The sequence below is a fragment of the Anas acuta genome, chromosome 7, assembly GCF_963932015.1.
Source record: "Anas acuta chromosome 7, bAnaAcu1.1, whole genome shotgun sequence".
Taxonomy (NCBI): domain Eukaryota; kingdom Metazoa; phylum Chordata; class Aves; order Anseriformes; family Anatidae; genus Anas; species Anas acuta.
Window position 1 is genome coordinate 30,294,544 of NC_088985.1, and position 23,203 is coordinate 30,317,746.

Sequence of the window (23,203 nt, forward strand, 5' to 3'; positions counted from 1 at the left end):
ATCATCAGCAAGCTTTCTTTGCTACTTTACTTTTGAGCTCATTAATGTGTACATTGCGTAGCAGAGGTACAAGCAGAAATCCTTGTGGAACTCCACTGGTGACCTCTGTCCCTTTAGACGGGTTCCTTTACTCCGGTCTTCTAGTTTACAGCCAGTTATTTAGCCATGCAAAGACTTCCATTCTCTTTCTACAGCAGTCAGATTTCCTTAGAAGTCTTTGAGGAATTTTGTTAAAAGCCTTGTGAAAATCTGTGTCAGTGTATCAAATGGATCACTCCATCTTGGTATCTTCAAATAACCTTTAGCAAGTTAGAAAGACAGGTCTTCTCTTTGCAAAAGCGTACTGATTTTTTTACATGTAGTTTGCAATTATCTGTCCATTGACTAATTCTGACCATTCTTTTAGCTTATGCTGATTTGTATGGTAGGGACATGAGCATAGCAGGCCTGTAATTTTCCAGATCCTTGCTGGTACCTTTTTTTTTTTTTTAAAAAAAAAAAAGTCATGTGCTGCTCTGTCACATCAGAGATGTGATTTGAGCTAGGTCATTAAAAGAAACAAACAAAAAACCCAAAGCAAACACAACTCAGAATAAAACCAAACCTACCTAATTGTAGTTTTTACATTCAATATGCTATATTTTGTTATCCTTTCTTTTTGTTCATTTGATCATGGTTTAATCTTTTTTGAACCTGCTAAACTGCCTTACACTGCTGTTTAGCTGTGCCAGCTTCCTTTTACCCGTACTCATGCTTTTCTAAGCAGGTGGCGTGCTCTTTTTCCATGGTGGTGTCCTCTGCTACCTGCATGTCCTCAGTAATAATCTAATTCTCTATGTTGCCCTTTTAGCTTCTTAATTTCTCTTCCTTGCAGTTCTTTTGTTCCTTATTTTTACATCTCCTTCATTTAACATGACTTTTTTTTTTTTTTTTGCTTTTGTTACTCCTGTGGGTTTTTTTTCCCCTCAAGAAACTAAGTTCATACACTTTTGCCTTAACTCTATGTACCTCTATACATCCTTAAATTTTGCCTATTTATCTTTCTTAAGATGAAAACTAGGTTTTCACTTGTTTCTTTGTTGTTTGTGTGTTTGCTTGCTTATTCTTTAGTATGCTACTGCAGAGTTCTTTAAGAAGGTTATGCCCAGTGTGACTTCAACAGCTTTGATTTTTAGTAATGTGAAGTGAAGGATTTACTCCAGCTAGGCAGGCCAAGAGGGACATAACATTGCTTGCAGTATCAGCATCAAATTACTGAAATCATTTAGCTGTCATACAATATGTCTGCCATCACTGATGATAAAAATTTCAGTTCTGTGATTGATAATGCTCAAGGTAGAACACATTGGTGTCCTAAAAATTCAGTGTTTTCCCAGCTAGAAATAAAGTCAGGCAGTAAAGCTGTAGAGTCACTGACAAGAGGCAAATAGTTCTCATGCTGTTCTTTTTTATTTTTATTTTTTTGTAGCAGAATTGTAAATATATTGAGGTTTTAAATAACAAGTCTTTAAAGTTTTTCTAGTTTCTATAGTATAAACCAATGGCAAAGAGATCACAGCTTATTAGAAAACAAATGGAAAATATTTCTTGTATATATGTTTTTTAAAATAATGAATCTTTTAAAAGTGACACATTTTGATGTTTTTTCTTCATTTAGCAAAAATAATTGTTTAAAATATATTCCAAAATAATATATGGCTATAGGCTTTTGTAGCTTTATAGATAAATTATAAAATTTAAATAGTCAAATCAGTCTTTCTATCAATCAGTTTAGTGTGTATTGTCTTCTTGAAAGACAATGCAAACTGGCATTGGTGAAGGCCAAATTTGTACTCCTGAAACTTTGTATAGTATAAAAGATATTGTAATGTAATCTACTGTAATGTTATTTGCTTTAATATAAACTTATTTTGATTAGTTCAAATGCAGTATAGTTTTTCTCCAGAGGTAGCATATTGTTTATACTGTGCTACACCTTTTAAACCTCTATTGCCTCTAAAAACATGATGTTATGCCTTTCTTTCAATTTGTGACTCATACAGTATGTTTTCTGAGAAGAATGCCGAAATGTATCATTATTTAAGCTAATCTAGCACTTCCAATTTGACTGATGTCTCTTGTTGCCAATTTTTCATTGAGCATCTGTTAAACATAAAAGTGTATACTGTATTTTATCCGAATGAGCAATCCTGACATCTGTAATTAAGCCTTCCCTATTTCTGCTTTATTGGCTTTAACATCTCTGTCTAACAGATTGCACATTTGTTTACAAAATAGGTCCAGATTGTTCTTTGAATGTCCCTTCCACGGAGTCTTACTGGATTTTACCAAATGTGAAGCCATTCAGCCCTTCTGTGGGCCGGGCTTCCCATAAGGCAGTTCTACACGGAAAATTTATGTGGGTGATTGGTGGATACACTTTCAACTACAGTTCATTCCAAATGGTGTTGAAGTAAGTGATTTCTCTATTGTGATATCCCCTCTGATATGGCTTAGGGAAAACAAATATCAACACAAGTACATCTATCCTGCTACTTAATTGAAAGTTTTGTACTTTTTTTTTTTAAAAGATTATTTGTTAACTTTCTTATTTTCTCCTTAGTTTTCTTATAATTAACATGTTATAAATAACGTGTTTATCAACATGTCTATTTCTCCTGTTTTTGTCTATCTTCTGTTTTTTTTTGCAACTTTTTGTAATTATCCAAAAGAAATCCCATTTTCTTCTGGTCTTTTTCCTTTTCCACCTGTGCTTTTTTTTTTTTTAATGAATGGAAATTAAAATCAACCGTGCACGTGAGAGGCTGCTCACTACTAAGTCTTCGAAGTAATGCAAAAGGTTGTGGCATAGATAGGTGTGTGTGTGTGTGTTGCTGATAACTGAGCTTAGTAACCTAGTGTTGTAACTTTCAGAAAATGGGACCATAATGAAAATCACTTGACTTACAGGAAACTGTTTGTAGGTCCCCAAAGGAGATGTTCATGATTTTTCCTCAGTGAACACTTAGTACGCTATCAGGAGTTAGTACACTGGTATAATAATTAAAAATGATTTTGTTACTGCTGCTATAACAGATCAAATAAACACATCAGATAAACAGTGACAGATCGAGTGTGCACGCTTTGCCAAACAGAAGTTTACTTCAAATAGAAATTTAGTTCAGACATACAAAAGGCCCTATATGCAGGTAGAAAACATTTACTTTTTTTTTTTCTCTTCTAGCTACAATTTGGAAAGCAGTATATGGAACGTTGTACCTGTATCCAAAGGGCCACTACAGAGATATGGACACACTCTTGCTTTGTATCAGGTTTGGACTCCTTAGCCTTCTATTTAATTAGTTTGTGTGTGCTGTTAGCAATCTTAACATGATCCATGGATTTTTGAGGATAATTCAATGTCTAGTCCATAAACACTTTGTATTAGTGTCATCTTTAGTACTTAGATCTATAGCATTTTTTTTTAATTGTTGTTGTGGTGTAAGGGAAAGCAATCTGGGAGCCAAGGTTGAGGAGGCACCATCCCACAGGGGCTGAACCCAGCACACAGAGCGGTGGCAGTGTCCTTTGACAGCCCCTGGGATGGAAAGTGATGACCCAGGTCCAGAGACCATTCAGGGAGTATAGTTGGGAGCAACGGGAGTCATGGCCAGAGACAGGACTGGAAACATGCCTGAGGAGGAGACCAGGAGACATCCAGGAGATAAGACCAGGTTCAGGTCCATCCATCTAGTCAAGCAGTCAGGGACAGAGGGTCCTTGGCTGAGCCTCAGGTGGTGCTGGTCAGGGCCATGAAGGCCTGTCAGTGCCCTAAGGGCTGTTACACAAGAAATACATCTTTCATTTGTTTTGTGAGACTTAGTACAGAACCAGAGTAGTATTTAAAACAAACAAAAGCCACCAAAACCAACCAAACGAGCAAAACACAATGACAAATTAATAAAGGTGTAGAGTATCATTACTGTAAATTCAAATAAGCATGTAAAAATATAACCAATAGTTTTGGTTCTACTAAGATCTTGTGGTGTGTATGCTGCTTTATTGAAAGAACTTTAAAAGGCTTGTTTCACTTAATAAATAAATAATTTTTACTGATAGAATATAGACAGAACTGCACATTAAAAAAGATGTTTTGTTAATCAATTAATTTTTGGCTAGTGTTAGTAACATAACCGAAATATAAAGGACCAAAAAATACAGTCAGTGAAAGCAGTTGAAGTAGTGCATAATTTAGCCTACAAACGACAAACATGTTAAATGTGATGGAGAAATGCAGATTTCCTTACTACCAAATTTTCAGTTGTTTGCCTCAGACAACTGCAGTAGGGAAGAATGAAAAACCAGTATACTAAGCCAGACCAGAATGTTCATCTGGCCTGGTAACATGTTCAAATAATGGATAGCAGTGAATGCCTGTAAAAAAGAATATCAGGAAAAATGAGAAAAACATATAGAAGCTTCTTCAGAACGTTGTCCTGGTCTGCAATAAGGATTTTTCTGAGATTATTATTATATATACTAATAGTAGCATTTCTATGGAAAGATTAGAACTTTATCTTTTTTCACACTTTCAGACCTTTTCCTTTTATTTGTTTTTTTTTTTTTTTTTTGATCATGGATATCATCCTGTGCCTAAGAATTCTGGGGTGTTGTGTGGAGAAATACCACCTGTTGGGATACTGCTATTTGCTCATTTAATTTTGATTCTTTATATTGTTTCATATTTGTGTTCTGGGTACCATTCATGATTTTCTGTAAATCTGACATATAGTGACATATACAACTCTTATTTCTTTTTCATATTGAGAGTTTCTTGCCTTCTTAATAAACTAGAGGGAAGTTATTTCATATGTTAGAAAGAATGACATTGTTATCTTTTTTTTTTTTTTTGAGTTCTGTTACATCCCTTCTTAGATAAAGGGAATCACAGCATTTGTGGTATTGGTAACTCAGAGATTGATGATGTCATAGACAGCAGTCTGGTTTTTTCCCTCATAATTCTTAAAAGTATTTTAGCATTTTGAAAATGAGCTATTGGATTTGTACTGCTGTTTTCACGGAACTATCAATTACAATATCATGATCTCATTCCAGTCAACTAAAACCTTATCACTACATGTACAGACTTAAAATTGTTTGGTATGCAGCATGTGATGATTATCTACATTAACTTTTGTATGTCTGTCTATTTGCCCTTGTATTGCATGTTCAGTATTATGAGGTTTTTCTGCATTTCTTTGCCCTTGCTTTGCTTTCTTGTTCTAATGCCAGACTGAACAAACAGTTGTTCTCTGTGGGACACCACTGATGACCTCTCCTCACTGTAAAAAGTGACCATTTTTCCCAAGCTTCATTGAGTTACTTACCCTTGAGTGAGCTGTTTTTCCTTTCCCAGGGCAGCTTAGTTTCTTTAAGGCATAAGGAACAATATCAAGCATCTTATGGAAATTCCAGGTAACTGTATCAACCAGACCTTTTCTTCTTTCAGGAAAATTCAGTCATTCTTAGGATGTAACTTCTGTTTTCAAAAGCTGTTTGAATTTTCCTCAACTTGTCTAACTTATCCATGTGTTCACTAATTCTGTCCTTTCTGCCAGCTGTTCTTCTGTCTTGTGGTATTGACACATGTTTAAGGAGGGAATTACACACATGAGACAGTGGTCAGCTGTTTGATTCTTAAATTCCTTCAGAACTGATCCTGATGACCTGTTGCTGATTTTCTTTTTTCTTTTCTTTTTTTTTCTTTTTTTTTTTTTTCTCCTTTATTATGACCTTCTGTTATTTCTGTTATTTTGTAATTTCTGCTATGGAAATACCTGTAAAGCCTAATGTGAAGACTTCAAATACAAAAATTAATTTTATTGCTAAGGCTGTATCTTCTCAGAATACTCTACTGTCTGTTGGCACCACAAATCATCTAGTTGGCTGTACTTCTAATGCATTTGAAAAACGGTATGGTAGTACTTTATATATAATTTTGCAGGCAACTCATCAAGCTGTTTCTTGGCTTGCCTTATATGTCTCCCCATTTTAATCTCCTGGATTTGAAGCAGATTTTGAAGTACTCTTTCTGACTTCTAAAAGTTCTCTGTTATCCTCTTGTAAAGTTAAGCTTGATTTATTTTGGCGTTTCTAATGGGAAACTGTGTATATGTATATTTTTAAATTTTATTTTTAAATTAAATAAAAAGCATTCATGGGATCTGTGCAGCTGCCCTTAAAATGTCATCATATTGTCATTAAATATCTTATCCTTTCAGTTTCTTTTTATGAACAGTCTTCCTTTTATATAGCGTTCCTTTAAAATTTAAGCAGAATTGTAGGTGTGGGTTTTTTTTTTTTTTTGCACCCTCTCCCAGCTTGCGTTGCTCTTCCAGAGATGCTGAATCTGTACGTGCCATGGTTAGTATTGTAGAGCTGTTTTACAGCAGTGATATGGCTAGATTCTTCTGTGTGTGCCCCAAAATTGACTCAAAAATTACTTTTCTCTACAGTTCTATGATTCATTACTAATGTATTATCTGTTCTCTGAAAGGTTAACTCTGACTGCTATCTTTGGTTATAACAGTTCTTGTGGAATGTGGACCTTTTAGTTGGGAAACATTCAAGTAATGTATCATTTAGCAGTTCAGAATAAAGGCTTAAAATATCATTTAACCTTTTCTTATATGACAATGCTAATATTTTCTTGAGATGTTCCAGACTGAAGGATAACCAGTAAATATCATAGAATGAGTTGGGTTGGAACAGACCATAAAGACCATCCAATTCCTGACCCCCTACAATGGGCAGGGACACCTCCTATCAGACCAGGTTGCCCAAAGCCCCATCCAGCCTGGCCTTGAACACTTCCAGGGATGGGGCATCTGCAGTTTCTCTGGACAGCCTGTTTCAGTGCCTCACCACCCTCTGAGAAGAGAATTTTCGCCTAACATCTAATCTATGTCTCCCCAATTTCATTTTAAAACTGTTACCCCTTGTACTATTGCTGCATGCCCATGTAAATAGCCTTGTGATTCAGAGATCTTTCTTTCAGTGAGGAAATGCTACTCATTAACAGTAATGAAATACCAAACAAGTGTGTAGTTAAGAAGCATTGTTGTTGTCAAAGGCACATGTTCATTAGTAATTAAAATCCACTAATAATGAACACAAACACCACTAGTGTCAAACAAGGAACTACTAATACATTGCTTCTGCTAGCACTTATATCAAATATCAAAAAGCCAAAGGAGCTGATCATGTAAGTTGAAGAAATTTTAAGTGAAAAAGCACATCCTTTTTACAATAAGTTCTTAAATTAACTTGTTGAGATATTTTTTTATTTTATTTTTTCCTTTCACATATTTCACATATTTCCTTTTCTCTTGAAAAGCAGAAAAATAATGTAGTGTAAAGAGCGGTAGGACATTTATATAATACCTAGAGATGGCAGTTTTGAGCTGTGTTTTGAGCTGTGTACTAGTCATTGTGTAACATTTTCTGTTTAGACGAGAGAAAAAAAATATCCACAAAGAAATTAGATTAAGTTTTTGACTTGAGCTCCTGAGATTTCAAAGCCTTGTGCTAGACCAGAGTGAGAGCACAGAGCTAGTATTGCCTGATTGTGGTGCAAGGTAAATTGAAGCTATATAATTGACTCTGTGGAGAATGAAATAAGTTACTGTGCCCATTTCCCTCAGAAAGCTTCTTTAGTTAAAATTGAAGTACTGTACTTCTTTACTCTGAAGAAAAGAGATCAGAAGACTCCCACTGATGTATAGTTATAACAAGTGACTAAGACTTTTTATGCATTTATAGTGGAGAGAGTATAAAAGTGTTCTTGCTTTTAGACCAGCTAAACTGTTAGTGTTGCCTTCAGTGCCTCTTCAGACTGGTTATTGGAAAGGCGTTACCTATCTCTGTTAGCAATTGGTTCTCCCATATCTCAAAGATTGTATATAGTTCCAGGCATCTTGATACTTGAAAAATGTCAACGTACTTTGAAATAAATCATAAAAGAAAAATGATTATGGAGAGACTGAAGGAAATGGCTTGTGAGGTTTTTAAGTAGGTACATACAACTCTTCCAAACTATGACTAGATAGGGTGTTAGGTGGTAAATTGAAAAATGCTAGATCCCTGGAATAATGTATAATGGGCATTGTACAGAGAGCGAATATATGGTCACTGTAGAGAATAGTGAACTTCTGGTCACATCACAGAATTCGACCTCGTAATTAAACTGTTGCTAGTAGTCCTGTGACAGTGGAAGGATGACGGGGCATTGAAATTAGATTCTTTTGAGACTGGAAATAAGAATGAAGCAAACAGGCAGGCTGACATATTGGTAATTGTAAAGATGTTTCCCAGTATATGAGACAAACTTAATTTGACTCATTTGAAGTCTATGAATGTTACTTCTAAATTTTAAAGCTTTATTAAAAAAGGGTAATTGTTTTGATTCCTTTTCTAAATTAATTGGTGTAGATGTTGAGTGTATATATACTCTTCTGGTATTTTTACTAGCCTAAACAAAACAAGAGTGAAACCTTTCCTGTCTTAACATAATTAAGACACTCTTTTGTCTATTAGTTCATTGTACTTTAATATGCCTACTCATGTAGGCTGTTGTAGTATAACTTGAAACAGTAGCTCTAGGAATGTAAGAGTCTTTTCTAACTATTCTGTCAATACTCATTAGCCAGGTGTACCACCAAGTTGCATACTCTTATTATTTTATGACTTTGTTACATCCTATGCACAGCTTGCTTTCTAATTCCAATTTGTGGACCTCAGAAGTCCTTGAGAACTGGGTAAGATGAGCCATCACATGCTTCTAGTATATAGTCTAGATAAGAGCCTATTCAGAGTTCCTCTGAAATTAAGTGGACTTACTTATGAAGAGATTGGTTTCTTTATGTAAAACTGCAATATTTTTCATTCCTTTTTTCAACATTATACTCTAAGTGGTTTGAAAGTTGAAGTATAAGCATGGTTGCCTTTTATGTCTAGTAGATCTACATGTAGGAATGTTCAGGCAAACAAGTGAATTTCAAATTTTGCCTTTTCCAAAAACATGCATTTTATTTCATATTTATATTTACTTTATATTACTGTCTTGTGTTTTGAATACAGCAGTGGTCCAGGAAAATGTCACTAGTTTAAGGTATATAGGATATAAATATATATATAATTCAATTAACTGATATTATCATTCAATTAACTGACTTAATTGAATTGTTCTCTGAAGTAATACCTTTAATACCAGCAGCAGTGTGGAAGTATTTTTAAAATTGCAAAGATGCAAAGAGCTGAAAAGTTTCTAATAGATTGCAAGCACTGAAGTGAAATATCAGGTTGCCTGATAATGTGTACTGACAGAAGTTGTTACTGAATCTTATTGACTACAGGGAGATATGATCAATATTTGAACCCTGTGGATGTCAACAGCATACATATTTTTTTAAGAAGGATCTGTTTCTTTTAGTACTATTATTTGAACTACTTCTTGTAAATATTTATTGTCAAGGAGCTAAGTTCCTGTATTTTAATAAACCTCAGAAATACAGGTTACTTTGTTCAATAAAAAATACGTTTTTCTAAGATAAAATTAATATCACTGTGTCATGCAAGTGCCTATGAAAACTTCCATATTAATAGTTCCAAATGTCTAAAGTGCTATAGACTTCTATTTTTGACAATTCTCATGCAAGAATTTTTAGTTAACATACCTGATTGCTGGTCATTTTTGCAAATTTTTATCCTTTTAACTCTATTAAAAACAATAATTCATTTGCCTACGTTATGGAAATTCTGTACATTTCTTTGTTCTTATGAAACTTTGTGCAAGTATCTGTGGTTATAGTTAATTTATTATTGATTTATTTATACTCTTAAAAGCAGAAGATTTATATTTGGATTTGGGGCCTTTATTCATTTACAGAAATTAGTGCTTTCATGTAAATACCTGTCTTTCTTCATTAGAATAATCCTAAGGATAAAAGCACATTGCAAGTTTTTATTCTTTTTCAGGCTTGTAAAAGAATTTTGCCTTTTAAATTATACAGCTCAGACTGCTAGGCTGATTGCTATTTGTTTACCAGAAGTGTATAATTTTTTCCTATACCATCTGTTTAGGTCACACAAGTAGTTGACTTTTTTTATGTTGTGCTTTGTTTTTTATTCTTAAATGAAAAAAAATCCAGTTTGGATATTGTTCATGATCATTTAATGGATTATTTTTGTATTGTTTGTCATAAAGGGAAAAAGAATCTGATTTGTAAAACTGGTAAAATCTATTGGAATTTTTTTTTTTTTTATTCCCTTGAAACAAACAAGTTATAGTTGTTGGCTGTTCTCTTTGCTTTTATGTGAACAGTTGCCAAGAAACCAGCTGTTGTGGTAGGTAGGTTTTTTCCTGTCATGAATGAACGAGCTGCCTACCTGCTCATCTTACCTCTTAGAGAGGTTTCTGTAACTCAGGTAAATTTAGTAGTGTAAAGTAATATATCCGAAATGACCAAAGTTAGTTTTTTGAATAAATACTTCCCTGCATTCTTCACTGCGATTTAAGATGTTGCTAAGACAGAACCCCAAAATAAAAATGTGTTGAAGACCTTGTGTCGTCTTGATGCTTAGTGCCTGCTGTTTTGTTTTCTGTCTTCAACAGTCTGTCTCTTGGCCTTTGTGCTCCTCCAGGCTGTGGAGTGCAGTTTTTAACATCTTTCAGTTGCAACACGTGTCCAGATTGTCATTTTTCCTCACTAATTTCATGAGGCTGCCTTGTTTTTAAACCATTACTTATTTTTGTTCACCTCGTTATGCCATCTTATTATGAACAGACCTTGTGTGCTTCATTTGTGTGATCAAAGGTGAGCAACATTTGTGTCCTTGAAAAATCCATGCTGAAAATCTACATGTATATCTGTACTGTGCCTGTCAGAAAACCTTGCCTTTAGTGCGTACCTAGAATTATTGTTGGTTTATAAGAGGACTCCTTATTTTCTTTTACCATCTTTAGGCTGATGAGGACCATTAGCACTTTGTTTCCTTTGTGTAATATCTTCCTGGACTTTCCAGAAAATGTCCACCTTTGTGTGTCTAGTTTAATACCTGACTATTGCTTTTGTCCTTTATAAATATGTATGTAACATATTTAATTCTGTAGTTCTTCTGTAGTTTTTGGTTCATGTTCAACTGATCATTGGTAACTTGTGAAGTATTTTTTTTTTTTTTTTATTAGCAGCTCTAGGAACTCCTTAATCTTAGAAAGAGCCCTGAGCAAAGCTTAGTTAAATCTGTTTTTGTGGTCGATAAGGCAGTTGTCATGACCTTCTTGTCTTTTTCTCTGTCTAATTCTGTGAATAGTCTCGTGTACAGAATCTGCTGTGTCATATATAAGGATTGCTCCTCACAGAAGTGTTCTTTTATCTGAACTTTGAATCAGTTAAGTAGAACTGTGAGGAGGACTTTGTCAGCTGTCTGAGTAATCATCTTGAAGTTCACGTGGCTCTTCAGGTCACCTTTTTCTTCCTTTTTAGTGTTGTGTCTTTGCTCAGTCTCAGAAATCTTTTTGAAATGCTGTTATATTTCACTTGCAACTACCTCATTAGCTTCTTTTTTCTGCTGTAATCAGTTGTCTGTATTAAAAAAGAAAAGAGAGAGAAATTAGTTGATTATGCTAGAGATGCTGATTTACCTTAGTTCTATTTGGCAGTATAATGAATGAGCTCTGAGCTATCTACATATAGGTTGATTTTAAGAATAGTATTTGCTTATGCTATTCATGTTTTACTAGCCCACAAATCCCCTATAATACCCCCCCCACCCTCCTGCCTGTAAATTTTAAGAACTAAGAAACAAGCTCAGTCAGGTCTGTTACTTCTGTTACCACGTTGTTTTCTTGGCCCTTAATCCTACCTAAATGATGCTTTATTCAGCACTCAAGACAGGGATTTTAGATGTCCCTTAGACATGAGAGGAAAGCAGCATTCCTGAATGTAATAGAGCATGTACCTCCTGAAAACATGTAAGTAAGGCAGGGCAGGTTGGCCTGAAGCTTGAAGTCTGTGTCAAAAGACCAAAAACCCAGTTAACATAGACATGTTATTTCTCTATAAACATGATGGAATTTTGAAAGTACTGTAAAAGCTACTGTACAAAATGCATCTTGATACTGTAATTATAGACAACATCAGTCATTGCTGATGTCAGATGTATTTTTGAGATAAGTCTTTTTCCTGGGTAATTCAGTTGTAGCACCTTGCTACCTGGATATCTAATCTTACACAGACAAAGTGAGGTTGATAAATACTAATTTTGCTTATGTGATGTGTTATGAACTATAAATTCTACTTAGTGTTGGTCCAGTTTTTCCAGCTGAAGAACCAATTAGGAAGAGTAGGTTTGCTGCTTACCATTGATGCATTTCATGATGAGTATCTCAGCAAGAAATGAGTCGAATGTTGAGACACTGAGTGTTTTGCCTCAGAAAGGAAAGGGGTGGTGATGTTCTGTGTGTTAATGTCTCTATCATGCTCTAGAAATTTGCAGCTGCCTTGACATTGCTCATTCCCGTAGGGTCAGAATGTGTCAAGAAGTTGATGTTTCAGTAGTCTACAGATAAAACTTAATCTTCACTGAAATGGAAATTGCATCCTGATTTTGCTTACCTTCCCCCTTGAGAACAATCATCCATTGGAGTTTATTTTCATCTTTACCAGGAAATCTTATCACTTACCCTCAGTAAGATGACCAGCTAAAGCAACTTGTCATGCTTTTAATGTATATTCCTTTAGAGCATCGAGATTTTTAATAGTGGCATAGGTGTAACAATGCACTTATTAGAAGTATCTCTTATTGTGATTTTATGTGTCAGCAGTAAAAATCATGATAGCAGGATGAAGTTATTTGATTACTCTCAGAAATAAATTTTAAAGGGGAAAAGGTGAATCTCTGACCTCAGCTGTCTTGTGATTGGTGCATTCAAGAAAATTAAATGGAAACACTGGGATCTGGACAACAATTTTCAGATTTTTTCACTTTTATTTTTGTAAGTACCTGCCAGTTTCTTTCTGGAGGAGCTTAAATCTGGGATCATCTCAGCTGATTTGATTCTTGAGAAATTTGTCATCAGATTTTCATATTTTGTCTTCCTTTCCACTAAGCTTTTTATGGAATTTCTTCATGAGGAGCTTGTAAAAGCAACAGAAGAAATTCCCAGAAAATCCAAGAGGGATATTTTCTTCTCTTGCTGTGGAAATTATACATATATGTATAAATATGTATCTTAGAAATTCTATTTAATATTTTTTCTGACTTTTTAATCTAATCTGTCTTGCTTCTTTGACACCTGTAGACTCCTCCAGTGTTTACATCCCACAAAAACAATTCCTCTGGATGTGTGTGAAGTCAGTGCCTCCTCACAGGTTCTCTGGGTCTTTACCCAAGTTCTTTGAAATATTTTATCTCATAGGAAAAAAATGGTTTCAGATATGTACCAAATCCTAAGGTAAATTCATACTGGAGAATGTAAACGTCTTCTATTCAAAGCCAAGCCCAGACTAATCTCTAACACAGAGTATCATTGCATAGGAGGAATTTTAACTTACAAATGAAGAAATGTTTACCTACATCAAATGAAAGAATAGTTTAAAATTGCAGAATTTTTAAGTGCGCTCTTAAAGACAGGTCAGACAGTTTAATTGTTTGTTTACTGACTAATCTCTCTCAGGAGTGGGGAAGTTTTTCATGTGTTCATTGATTCTATGTTGTTTACCATCCACTAGGTATAGAGACAACATCCTAACCACCTCAAGCCTTTGTTTTGGTGGTCTAAATAGAATGTCAATCTACTGATCGTTTGTTTTTTAATTGTCTGTCAGTTTGAGTCTTTCTTGATGTGTACGAAGACAGTAACACTTAGTTTACATTTCTGCCTAGATACCATTTTAAAATAAGACTGAATTTTCCCCATGGTTCATTCAAGCTTCTTATATTAAGCCATTTGTTTATCTTCCAGTTTTTCTTTTTTTCTTCTCCCCCCTCTCTCCCCCCCAAGTAGCTAACTGTACCAAGGCTGCAGTTTTGATTTTTTGTTGTTTTGTTTTTCTTAAGCAAGTAAGATTGAATTTGAGTTAGACCTGAGTATTTGTTATACTGCAGCATGCAGGACGCAACTGCCCAAGCACCATGTAGATGAGATGCTGACTGCATATGGAGTTGCTATGTCCTAGCAAAGACTAACTGTCATTCTTAGAACCAGAGGCAGTATTTCAGTGGGATAAACTGTCCTTTTGAGCCAGTCAGTGAAGCCAACAAGCTGAAATTCATTCTGTGACTTATATGCCTTGGTTTGATACTCTAGATGAAATTAGAGATATAGTAGAATCGATTTCAAGTCAATTTTTAAGTAAAGAACTCATTATTTATCTCAAACAGCAATGCCATCTGTTTTGATATGTGGTTCATGAAGACCATGCTGTTTTGCATCCCTTTAGTACTTAACTAACACTCCCATTGGAATGCAATTTTTAGCAAATGTGCCCAAGGGGATCCTGTACAGACATGGTCCCTTTTCTTTGGGTTCATTTGTGAATGATTGTGAAGTTTCTGAGGACTTAACTTATGTTGTTATTAAGATAAAATATTCTCCCTTGTGTATATGCCAAATTAAATTCCCATAGATGGAGTGTATGGTAAATCACATTTTAGTTCTGTGAGCTATTCCGTAAGAAAACATTATAAACCCCTTTCTGTTTGTTTGTTTTTTTATTTTTTTTTAATAGCTGCAGTATGAATTAGAGTCATGCAATTAAAGCTTTTCTGCTTGAAGTAATCCAGTTGAGATTCATTTTGGTGTCATTTTCATGGCTAGGTTTATTCTTCAGTGAAACATTCTCCTTATCACTGTTGATTTAGCTTAAATACTGTTGTCTGGGACTAGTGTCTGATATTGAGCTGTTTAATGTGGTATCAGCTAAATGTGAAGATTTAAATCAGATTGTTCAGTTATGAAGTATTAGGCAGCACACAAGTATGCAGTTCAGATGTTATCTTACTATAATCCATTAACTGCTCTCTCCCAATTTTTACAGGAAGACATCTATATGTATGGAGGCAAAATTGAAACAAATAATGGCAATGTCACCGATGAGCTGTGGATTTTCAACATACACAGTCAAACGTGGAGTATCAGAACTCCTGCAGTACTTGTACATGGCCAACAGTATGCTGTGGAAGGTCATTCAGCACACATAGTAGAGCTGGACAGCAGAGATGTGGTTATGATTATCATTTTTGGATATTCTGCCATATATGGTTATACAAGCATTGTGCAAGAATACTACATCAGTAAGTCACTTTCAGATATTTTTAAACTTATGTACACTTCCCCTTTTCACAAAGGAAGATATATATTTGGCAATATGAATAAAATCTCATCTATTTTCTAACTATGTAGATCACATTTATTGTTAGCAGCATTCATACATCTTTGGAATATAATAGCTTTGGCTATTTGTTATCTTGTACATGGCTGTGGTACTCTAAAGGGGCTAAAGACTGAAACAAAAAATTCCAAACACTTAATGTTCTGATGGAACTTACTCTTTTTACTGTGTGTGTAATGTTTTTACTACATAGTTGAGTAAAAAAGGGTGAATGGAGTGAAAACCAAAGGGCTAAACAGAATACAATGAAGAGCAGTTATTAAAAGAATTTAGTTAATTTGAAGATTCTTAGATTAGTGTTGCTGTAATATATTCATGTGTATTTTCAAAACATAACTTAGTTTATCCTTATACACTTCAGAGAAAAGCCTATACATACTTGTTGCAACTAGAAGAAATAAAAGAAAATTAAGACTAATTTTTGTAAATCATCGAGTCTGTCTGGGATTCCCCTTGCACCATAGCAAGCTTTTCTTATGGGTGATCTAAAATGTTAGAATTAAATAAACTAAGATGTTTTATCTTACACATGATACTTCTAAGATATATTTTTTAATAGCATGATCTTGAAAATACACCTTCTTAATGCATCCTTAGGAATATTTATATGCTCACTAATTCAAATAACGTATTTTCAGTCCTTGTTTTCTGTAGAATTGATCTGAGGCTTTTACAGTTATTTAAGCAATAATGGCATACATACACACACAATTTCCAAGTAAAATTTTTATATTAAGACATAATATCTTTCAGATAGTTTCTATTTACTTGCTTGCATTTGTGCATGTGTATATAGACCCTGTTCAAGCAGACTTACGGGATGGGGAAGTACCTTCAAAACTTAGAGAGTTCTTATGCTTCTTAGAATTAATTGTGATGGTAGTGTTGAAAGTTTGTAGTGATAATGAAGAAGGCTGAAAGAGAATGGGAATAAAAGGAAGAGTGCAATGAGATGCTTTTTCCCTGTAGAAAAATTTGGTTATGCTCCATGAACCTACTAAAAATTTCTGATCTTAACAATGATGTTCCACAACGGTATTTTAAGGCTTATTAAGTATTAAAGGCCAGCTTTTTTGAAAAAAGTTCTGAAAGGATTTTTTTTTTTGTAGTTTGTTTTTAAACTATCAGAGAGGAGACCTTTTCTTGAAGACTTCTTATTTGTTGTTCTTCCTTAATAACAATTTCTAGTTCTCTGCATGCTCATTCAGTTTAGTGTATACTTGAACTTCGGATGATTTGTTTTTCCATATGTTTATTATTTAGTGTGTAGAAGAATTACAAATACTGATCTTATAGATAGCTTAATAATGGAAGGAAAATAAGGATGAGGAACATGTGATTCACTTTGCAATGTAAAAGTGTCTCTGTCCGGGATATTTTATTGCTGTCATTATGGTAGAAATGTACAACTTGTTGAATAAGTTTTAAAATAGCTCTGGTGGAGGATTAGTAAAACAGACTGCAAATACACATTTAGTTAAAACAACAAAGGCGCTCACACACACACAAAAAACAAACAAGCCAAATTATTGCAGTTTCGTTTTACCTCATTGCATCTGTCTCTCTCCTCGTAACGCCCCCAGATGATTTTTGTGGTAAACTTTCCTGAATTCTGTCAGCTGCAGCATTTACCCACAATTGTGTAGTTGTAGGATCATTTTTAACCGTGAAATTCCAGATAGTGGTTTGGACTAAGAATGACAAGTTTCTGGGGAATTCAGCAGCTCAGAATCCAAATATAAAAGGTATGCGAAATGATAAAAGTATTGCTGTGAACTCACTGGAATTGGAAAGAAAACATCTTAGACACCACTTCTGATGTTATAGAAAGAAAAATTAGAGTCCCTTTTTGTTTTCCTTTCAAAAACACTTAGCATTAACATTTCAAATTGTACTGTTTTATTCTTTCTAAATGTTATCAGCCATGGTTTTTAGTTCTAGTATGGAGTATTTTTCAAGCTTTTACCAGATGCCTACTGAAAGGAGGCATTGTGCAAAACTTTCCCTTAGATTCATATGAATTGAAACAGCTAGTGATCTAGTCTTGTCAATGAACTTTCATAATCTTAATATGGAATTGTATTGCTAAAGTCATAGTTACTGTGTTTAGTTACTGTGACCCTGATTTCCATAGGCTTTGAGTCAAGAAACACAAAGAACTTTTTTAGCTTTTTCCATAGGTATGCGGTTCTATTAACAAGGCATATAAGTTGAATGCATGTGCATAGTCTTAAAATTTCTCTCATGTTTGTCAGATTAGCAAAGAAAGTAATTTCTATCCAAGTGAACTAAGTCTTGTAAAAGTCAGACATGGTTTGCAGCTAGACTTTAACCATGTGAATGCACAGGAATTAATTACTACTCCAAGGGTATGTGGGTTATTGCAGTAACAAAGGAGCTTCCTGTTGTCCTTTTTTGCTGTGACTGGAGCTGGGACTTCTGAGGAAACCATAAATCTTGATATGGGAATTATGTGACTGATTTTACTAACTTCAACCATAAAGCTTTTCTGGGTTACTCCCCAGGGAAATTTATTTCTCTTTAGGTTAGCAATACCTCATAAACCTTCTGAGAATTACAGTGTGAGTCTCAAGGTGAATCTCAATAGTGTTTTGTTTTAACCATAGTTTATAAAAGCTCCTTATACGTTAGGAAACCTCTGAATAAACCTTCTGTGATTTTTATTTTATTCTTTAAAAGATAGAAATTTGTTTGGATCAGCAACATATCGCTCCAGTTTTTAGGCTATTTTTTATGACTTCAGAAGTAGGTTTTAGGTTGCTTTTGATTTAAAAATATTTATTTGAAGCTAAAAGAAATGGCCCTATGTTGTAATGTGTACTTACTCTTTTTTGTAAGTTAGCATGAGCTTCTTAATTACAAGTAAAAGTTTGTAATTTATTGTCACTGTAATTAAATGAAGATGGAACACTGAGTAGCTTCTTAGAAATGTTGTGCTTTTTACTTAATCTGTTCAAAGATTTTAACATGCTAAGAATGAGTCAGGCCAATGTATCTACCTTAGCTTTGACTTCTACTAGATATATTACTGCAAATAAAAACTTTTTCTAAACGTCTGGTTTAGAAACACCTTTAGTTATCCTCAAATACTATTTCAATTATTTGTTTTTAAATGATAAAATGACTATTGATCAAATTTGCTTTTTTTTTTTTTTGAATGTGACCACCCTAACTATTTTTATATGAAAAAATAACTAGAAAAAAAAAAGAAAACATTAAGAAAGAATTAGTTTTTGTTTTTAAGTTCTTTGGATTTACATTCTTTGATGGAATGGTATTACATCTTTGGGTGTGATTAATTTCCTCTGAGTGAAAGGCTGGAATGGATCATCTTGGCCATCAAAACTGGTGCTTTTTAATGTAAACACTGCTTTTTTTTCTTTTTTTTTATAATTCCTTATAAAATAGATGAGAATTAATCTTAAACAGTTTGGGTTTTGTTCACAACATCACTGGAAAATTATTTCAGGGCTTAAAATTTTATTTGCTGCATGTCATCTAAATCATAGCCAACCTTTTATCAGTGGCTGGCTTACGTTCATTTGTTTTCTGGATGATACATCGCTTAATGTAAGCAGCTCATCTCTCTTCCTGGAATATCCTTTGCATAATATTTATAGGTACCAAACCTCATTTTTTCCAGCCTAATTAAGGCTATATCATCATTTCTATCTCATTCTAATAGTTCATCTCTGCAGCCTTTGCACAAGGAGTTCACCTTTATTGAATGTGAATGATTAGAAAAGCCTGTGGGATATTCTAGGTGCAATTTCACTAATGTCTGGCTATGTAACTTTAGTCTTGCTTTATTGGGAACACCTCACTTGGTGTGTGGTAAAATGACATTCGTACTGCTACCTTTAGAAATCCATTAATGGCTCATAGACTTTCTCTGATGAAGCAGTGCACCTACTCATTCTTCTGTCATCATCAACTGATGAGCTTCAGTTTCAAAGAAGCCCCTGTTACTAATCCCAGTGCTCAAAGCTCCCAGTGCTTAACTTATTGTTGAATTTTGATCTTTTTTTCATTTCTGATAGCCAAGATCATCAATTCATTCTGAATGGCATTCTGCTGCTTTTTTGAATTGATGTCTAATTTTTTTCAACTACCATATTTTAAGTTGTGAGTGCTGTAAAATGAACTAATTCATACTGATCTTTACAAGTCTGGTTAGTAATTGCAGCAATGCACAAATCCATTCCATTGTGCATTGCTTCTTCTCTGGTGCCCAAGTCACCTTCTGTTATAGCGCCTTATTTACTAATTTCCCATTGTGGTATAAGGACATTGCTGAAGTCCAATTATTGAAAGCACCTATGCTTTCTTTTGTAGGTAACTTTTTTTTTTTTTAATATGATTTAACCAGTTTGGTACGTTTAGATTGTCCATTTTGCCATTATTTTTAACATTTATTTTTTCATTTATTTTTGGGGGGAGAAAAAAAAATTCTAAACCTTGGCATGTTACTGAGTCCAGGCTAAGGCCCAGATTTCCTCTCTTCTCCTCCTGCTTTCAGCACTACTCCTCCTACTGTCAGCACTAAATTTTGCTGTTCTTTATTCATATGTAACTAAATTTGTTTAAAATGCTTACTTCTAAGTCTCCAGTTTCATTTGCAGTGTTCATCAAAATTTTGGAATGGAGTCGTATGTCCAGTCATATGTACATGAAAATTATTGTATTTTTATTCTTTCATTTCATAAGTTTCCTGGAAATGGTTGTATAAAATTGGACATAAAAGTTTAATTCTTTTTGCAATATTCTTATCACTTTTTCAGCACATAGCCGTATCTATCTGTTTAACGTCTGATAGATTTGAATATCTGAACTTATCTTAATCACTTTTCTGAGTATTGGAAGAAAAACTGTGGTTTGAAAATTCTCCAGATGTCAATGAAGAAATATCATGTTTATAATAAAGATTCAAATTAAAAATAAAAATTAGAAGCCCTTCTTACTGGAGTTATTTTTATGTGATATGGAAAAGTCATAAGTTTTGCACTGTCCATTAGACTTACAAAATGGATATCTGGGTAAATTAACACCCTGCATCCCAACCCCAGCATCTTGTGTATCTAAACTATAAATTGAATTGGAGGAGGAATCTTGCCAGTTCTAGGCGAATTAGGATTTTTAGGCTCTTGAGGTTGCAGAATTTTGCATGATCACTTTAGTCAACCAAGTATTTCCACTGACCCCATGTTTGAAAGAGTGGGATGTCTTTGAGTTTTGCATATGAAGAGAGTTATGAAAGTGCATTTGATGATTGGATGTTTGTGTTTAAAAAGAAAAAGTGAAGATCCATGTTGATGAGTAGTTTAAAAAAAATCAGATCATATGCTGCACAGCAATGTCTTTCAATTCAGACAGAATTGTTTAAGAAACTATTTTCTGTACCGAATGGTTCAGTATTCAAGATGCTGAAGAAGCACAAAAGAGATCAAAACTGCTTATCTGCTTTGCAGTTTTTAAAGTGAAAGTTCAGACAGTTCAACTAAATCTTAGAAAGAAGCAGAAACTGTAATACTCATTTTGACTTACTCCTTTTGACAGAAGGATGCCTCTGGACCTTTCTGAAACTTAGTTATCCATAATGTTTTTTTTTTTTAAATATACAGGAAGGAACAGCTATTCATATTTCTGTGCAAGTCACAGGGAGTATACAGTGTGCAATTTTTCCTATGAAAATGTTATAGGTGTTATGTAAACCAGACAGCTACAAATGCAAAATGTTTTACGTAAATAAAACGATGATGATGTTGATAGTGTGTAGTAGTAGTTTTTTCCCTGAAAAGCATATATGCTGATCTTTTGGACCAGAATTTAAATCAAAAAATAAGGATGGAATTGGTGATAGGAAGGTATATCAGCAGATTGACTCCTCACCAGCCTCCATATGTAAATTGTATCAAGTAACCGTACTTGTTGGAGAGGTAATATGTATGTAAAATGCAATGTTATTGGTATAAATTTGTTGATTGTGTTCAGAATTGCAGTTCTTAATAGCTTGATAACATCCAAAATGGAGATTAGAATAAAATACAAGTTACATTGCAGTACATATTAATAACGTAAATGTATGGTATCAGGTATAGCTAATGTATTACACAAGTATCTTCATTTGTACATACACACAAAAAAATCAGCACATATCTTCCAGTTCAATCCTTATTTTATAATTTGATATAAGCATTTAGGAATAAAAGTGCTGTCTTGCGTTTCATAGAATTTTATTTTGTTACAGAAAAAATTTAACTTGCTTATAGATGTGGTGTCAGGAAACTGCTTAATGAAAGTAGAATTGCAACCGTAATAACTGAAAGTTGTGAGTCGTTTCACTGAACAGAAGACTTCGGATAAAGAGGCAATCTTAAACTGCCTACATAATATCAGATAAAAATTGAAAAGGAATTCAAACTCTCAGATGAAGCAGGATGTATGGTGTTGTGTGCTACACTTGGATAAGTAACTTTATAAAGGCAGCCAATTTAGGCTAAGAATTAGGAAAAGACTACTCCACTTGGGAAGTCCTTGCCCACATTTTGCGTTCTTCTGGCATAATCTTCAAGAGGATGTAACCAAATTAATTTTTCCATTTTACGTGTATAGAATTGGCTTCCTCTTTATCATATGGTCCTTGAATAAGCTGGCTTCTCCATGAATACCTATTTCCTGGCTTGCTCTTTTTGTGGCTCCTAACATCATCTGGCAAGGTGTTGGGGGGAAGATTTCAGGGCCACAAGCAACAAGAAATTATTCCATCTCTCTACCTTTTTCAGTGCTACAGCAAAATGTTTTCCTTTTGCATTTTAGTCTTCACTTGTAATAGCTTTTGTGAACAGTATTATTTGGTGTTTCAGTCATTTTACAATTCCCTAGCAAAGTGTCTGTATCCATGTACACTTAGAGCTACCTTAGTTTAAATGTTTCTGTGATCTCAGAGATCACAGCAGTTGAATTATTGCCAGGCTTCTCCACCTGGTTGTCTCACAACTGAGTACAGGTGTTCCGCATACAGCTGTAGTGCTTAATTCTCATGGGCCATCCCTGGTGGGACTAAATTATGGTTAAAACATAATGAATCTTAATTCTTTGTTTCATATTTTCCAAAGGGTGTTTTTTCTCCTGTTTTTGCTTGTGCTTGTACTGAACTGAGCATTTGGGGAGAGTATGAGATACTGCCTGGTACCTGTTACAACGACGTTTATCATTTAATTAAGAATAGTTTATAGCAGTCTAATAATAGTATCCAATTGCAAATGTTTTGATACATGGGTGTAAAATTACTTTTTAAAACAGGTCCCTAGTTATTGCTGTATTTAGAATTAGAGTGAAAATGATTTTACATACTTGGAACATCTAGTGTTGTGTTTTAGAAATTGTAAGCCTGAAAGCTATGTCTTCTGTACATTTTTTCCAGGGTCAAATTCTTGGCTTGTACCAGAAACGAAAGGAGCTATTGTGCAAGGTGGATATGGCCATACTAGTGTCTACGATGAACTGACAAAATCTGTTTATGTCCATGGTGGATACAAAGCATTACCTGGTAACAAATATGGATTGGTTGATGATCTTTACAAATATGAAGTTAACACTAGAACATGGTAAGTCAGATTTATAATAGAGGATACTAAGTTATTTCTTACTCTACAAAAATCCATAAGCATCCAGAAGCTTCTAGTAATAATTATCCAGAAGCTTCTAGTAAAATCGCATAGGAGCCTCAGTGTCCTTTGCATGTTGCAGAA

At 34.2% G+C, this 23,203-nt stretch overlaps 1 protein-coding gene across 17 annotated transcripts in view; it reads left to right on the forward strand.

The window, feature by feature from the left end:
* Positions 1–23,203, forward strand: part of ATRNL1 (attractin like 1) — a 487,687-nt gene that overhangs the window by 57,983 nt on the left and 406,501 nt on the right. For all 17 annotated transcript variants that reach the window (XM_068688793.1, XM_068688795.1, XM_068688794.1 and 14 more), the window contains exons 6-9: positions 2,278–2,452; positions 3,224–3,311; positions 15,078–15,333; positions 22,876–23,059. In XM_068688793.1, coding sequence (XP_068544894.1) covers positions 2,278–2,452; positions 3,224–3,311; positions 15,078–15,333; positions 22,876–23,059 — 703 coding nt within the window. The remainder of the gene's footprint in view (positions 1–2,277; positions 2,453–3,223; positions 3,312–15,077; positions 15,334–22,875; positions 23,060–23,203) is intronic.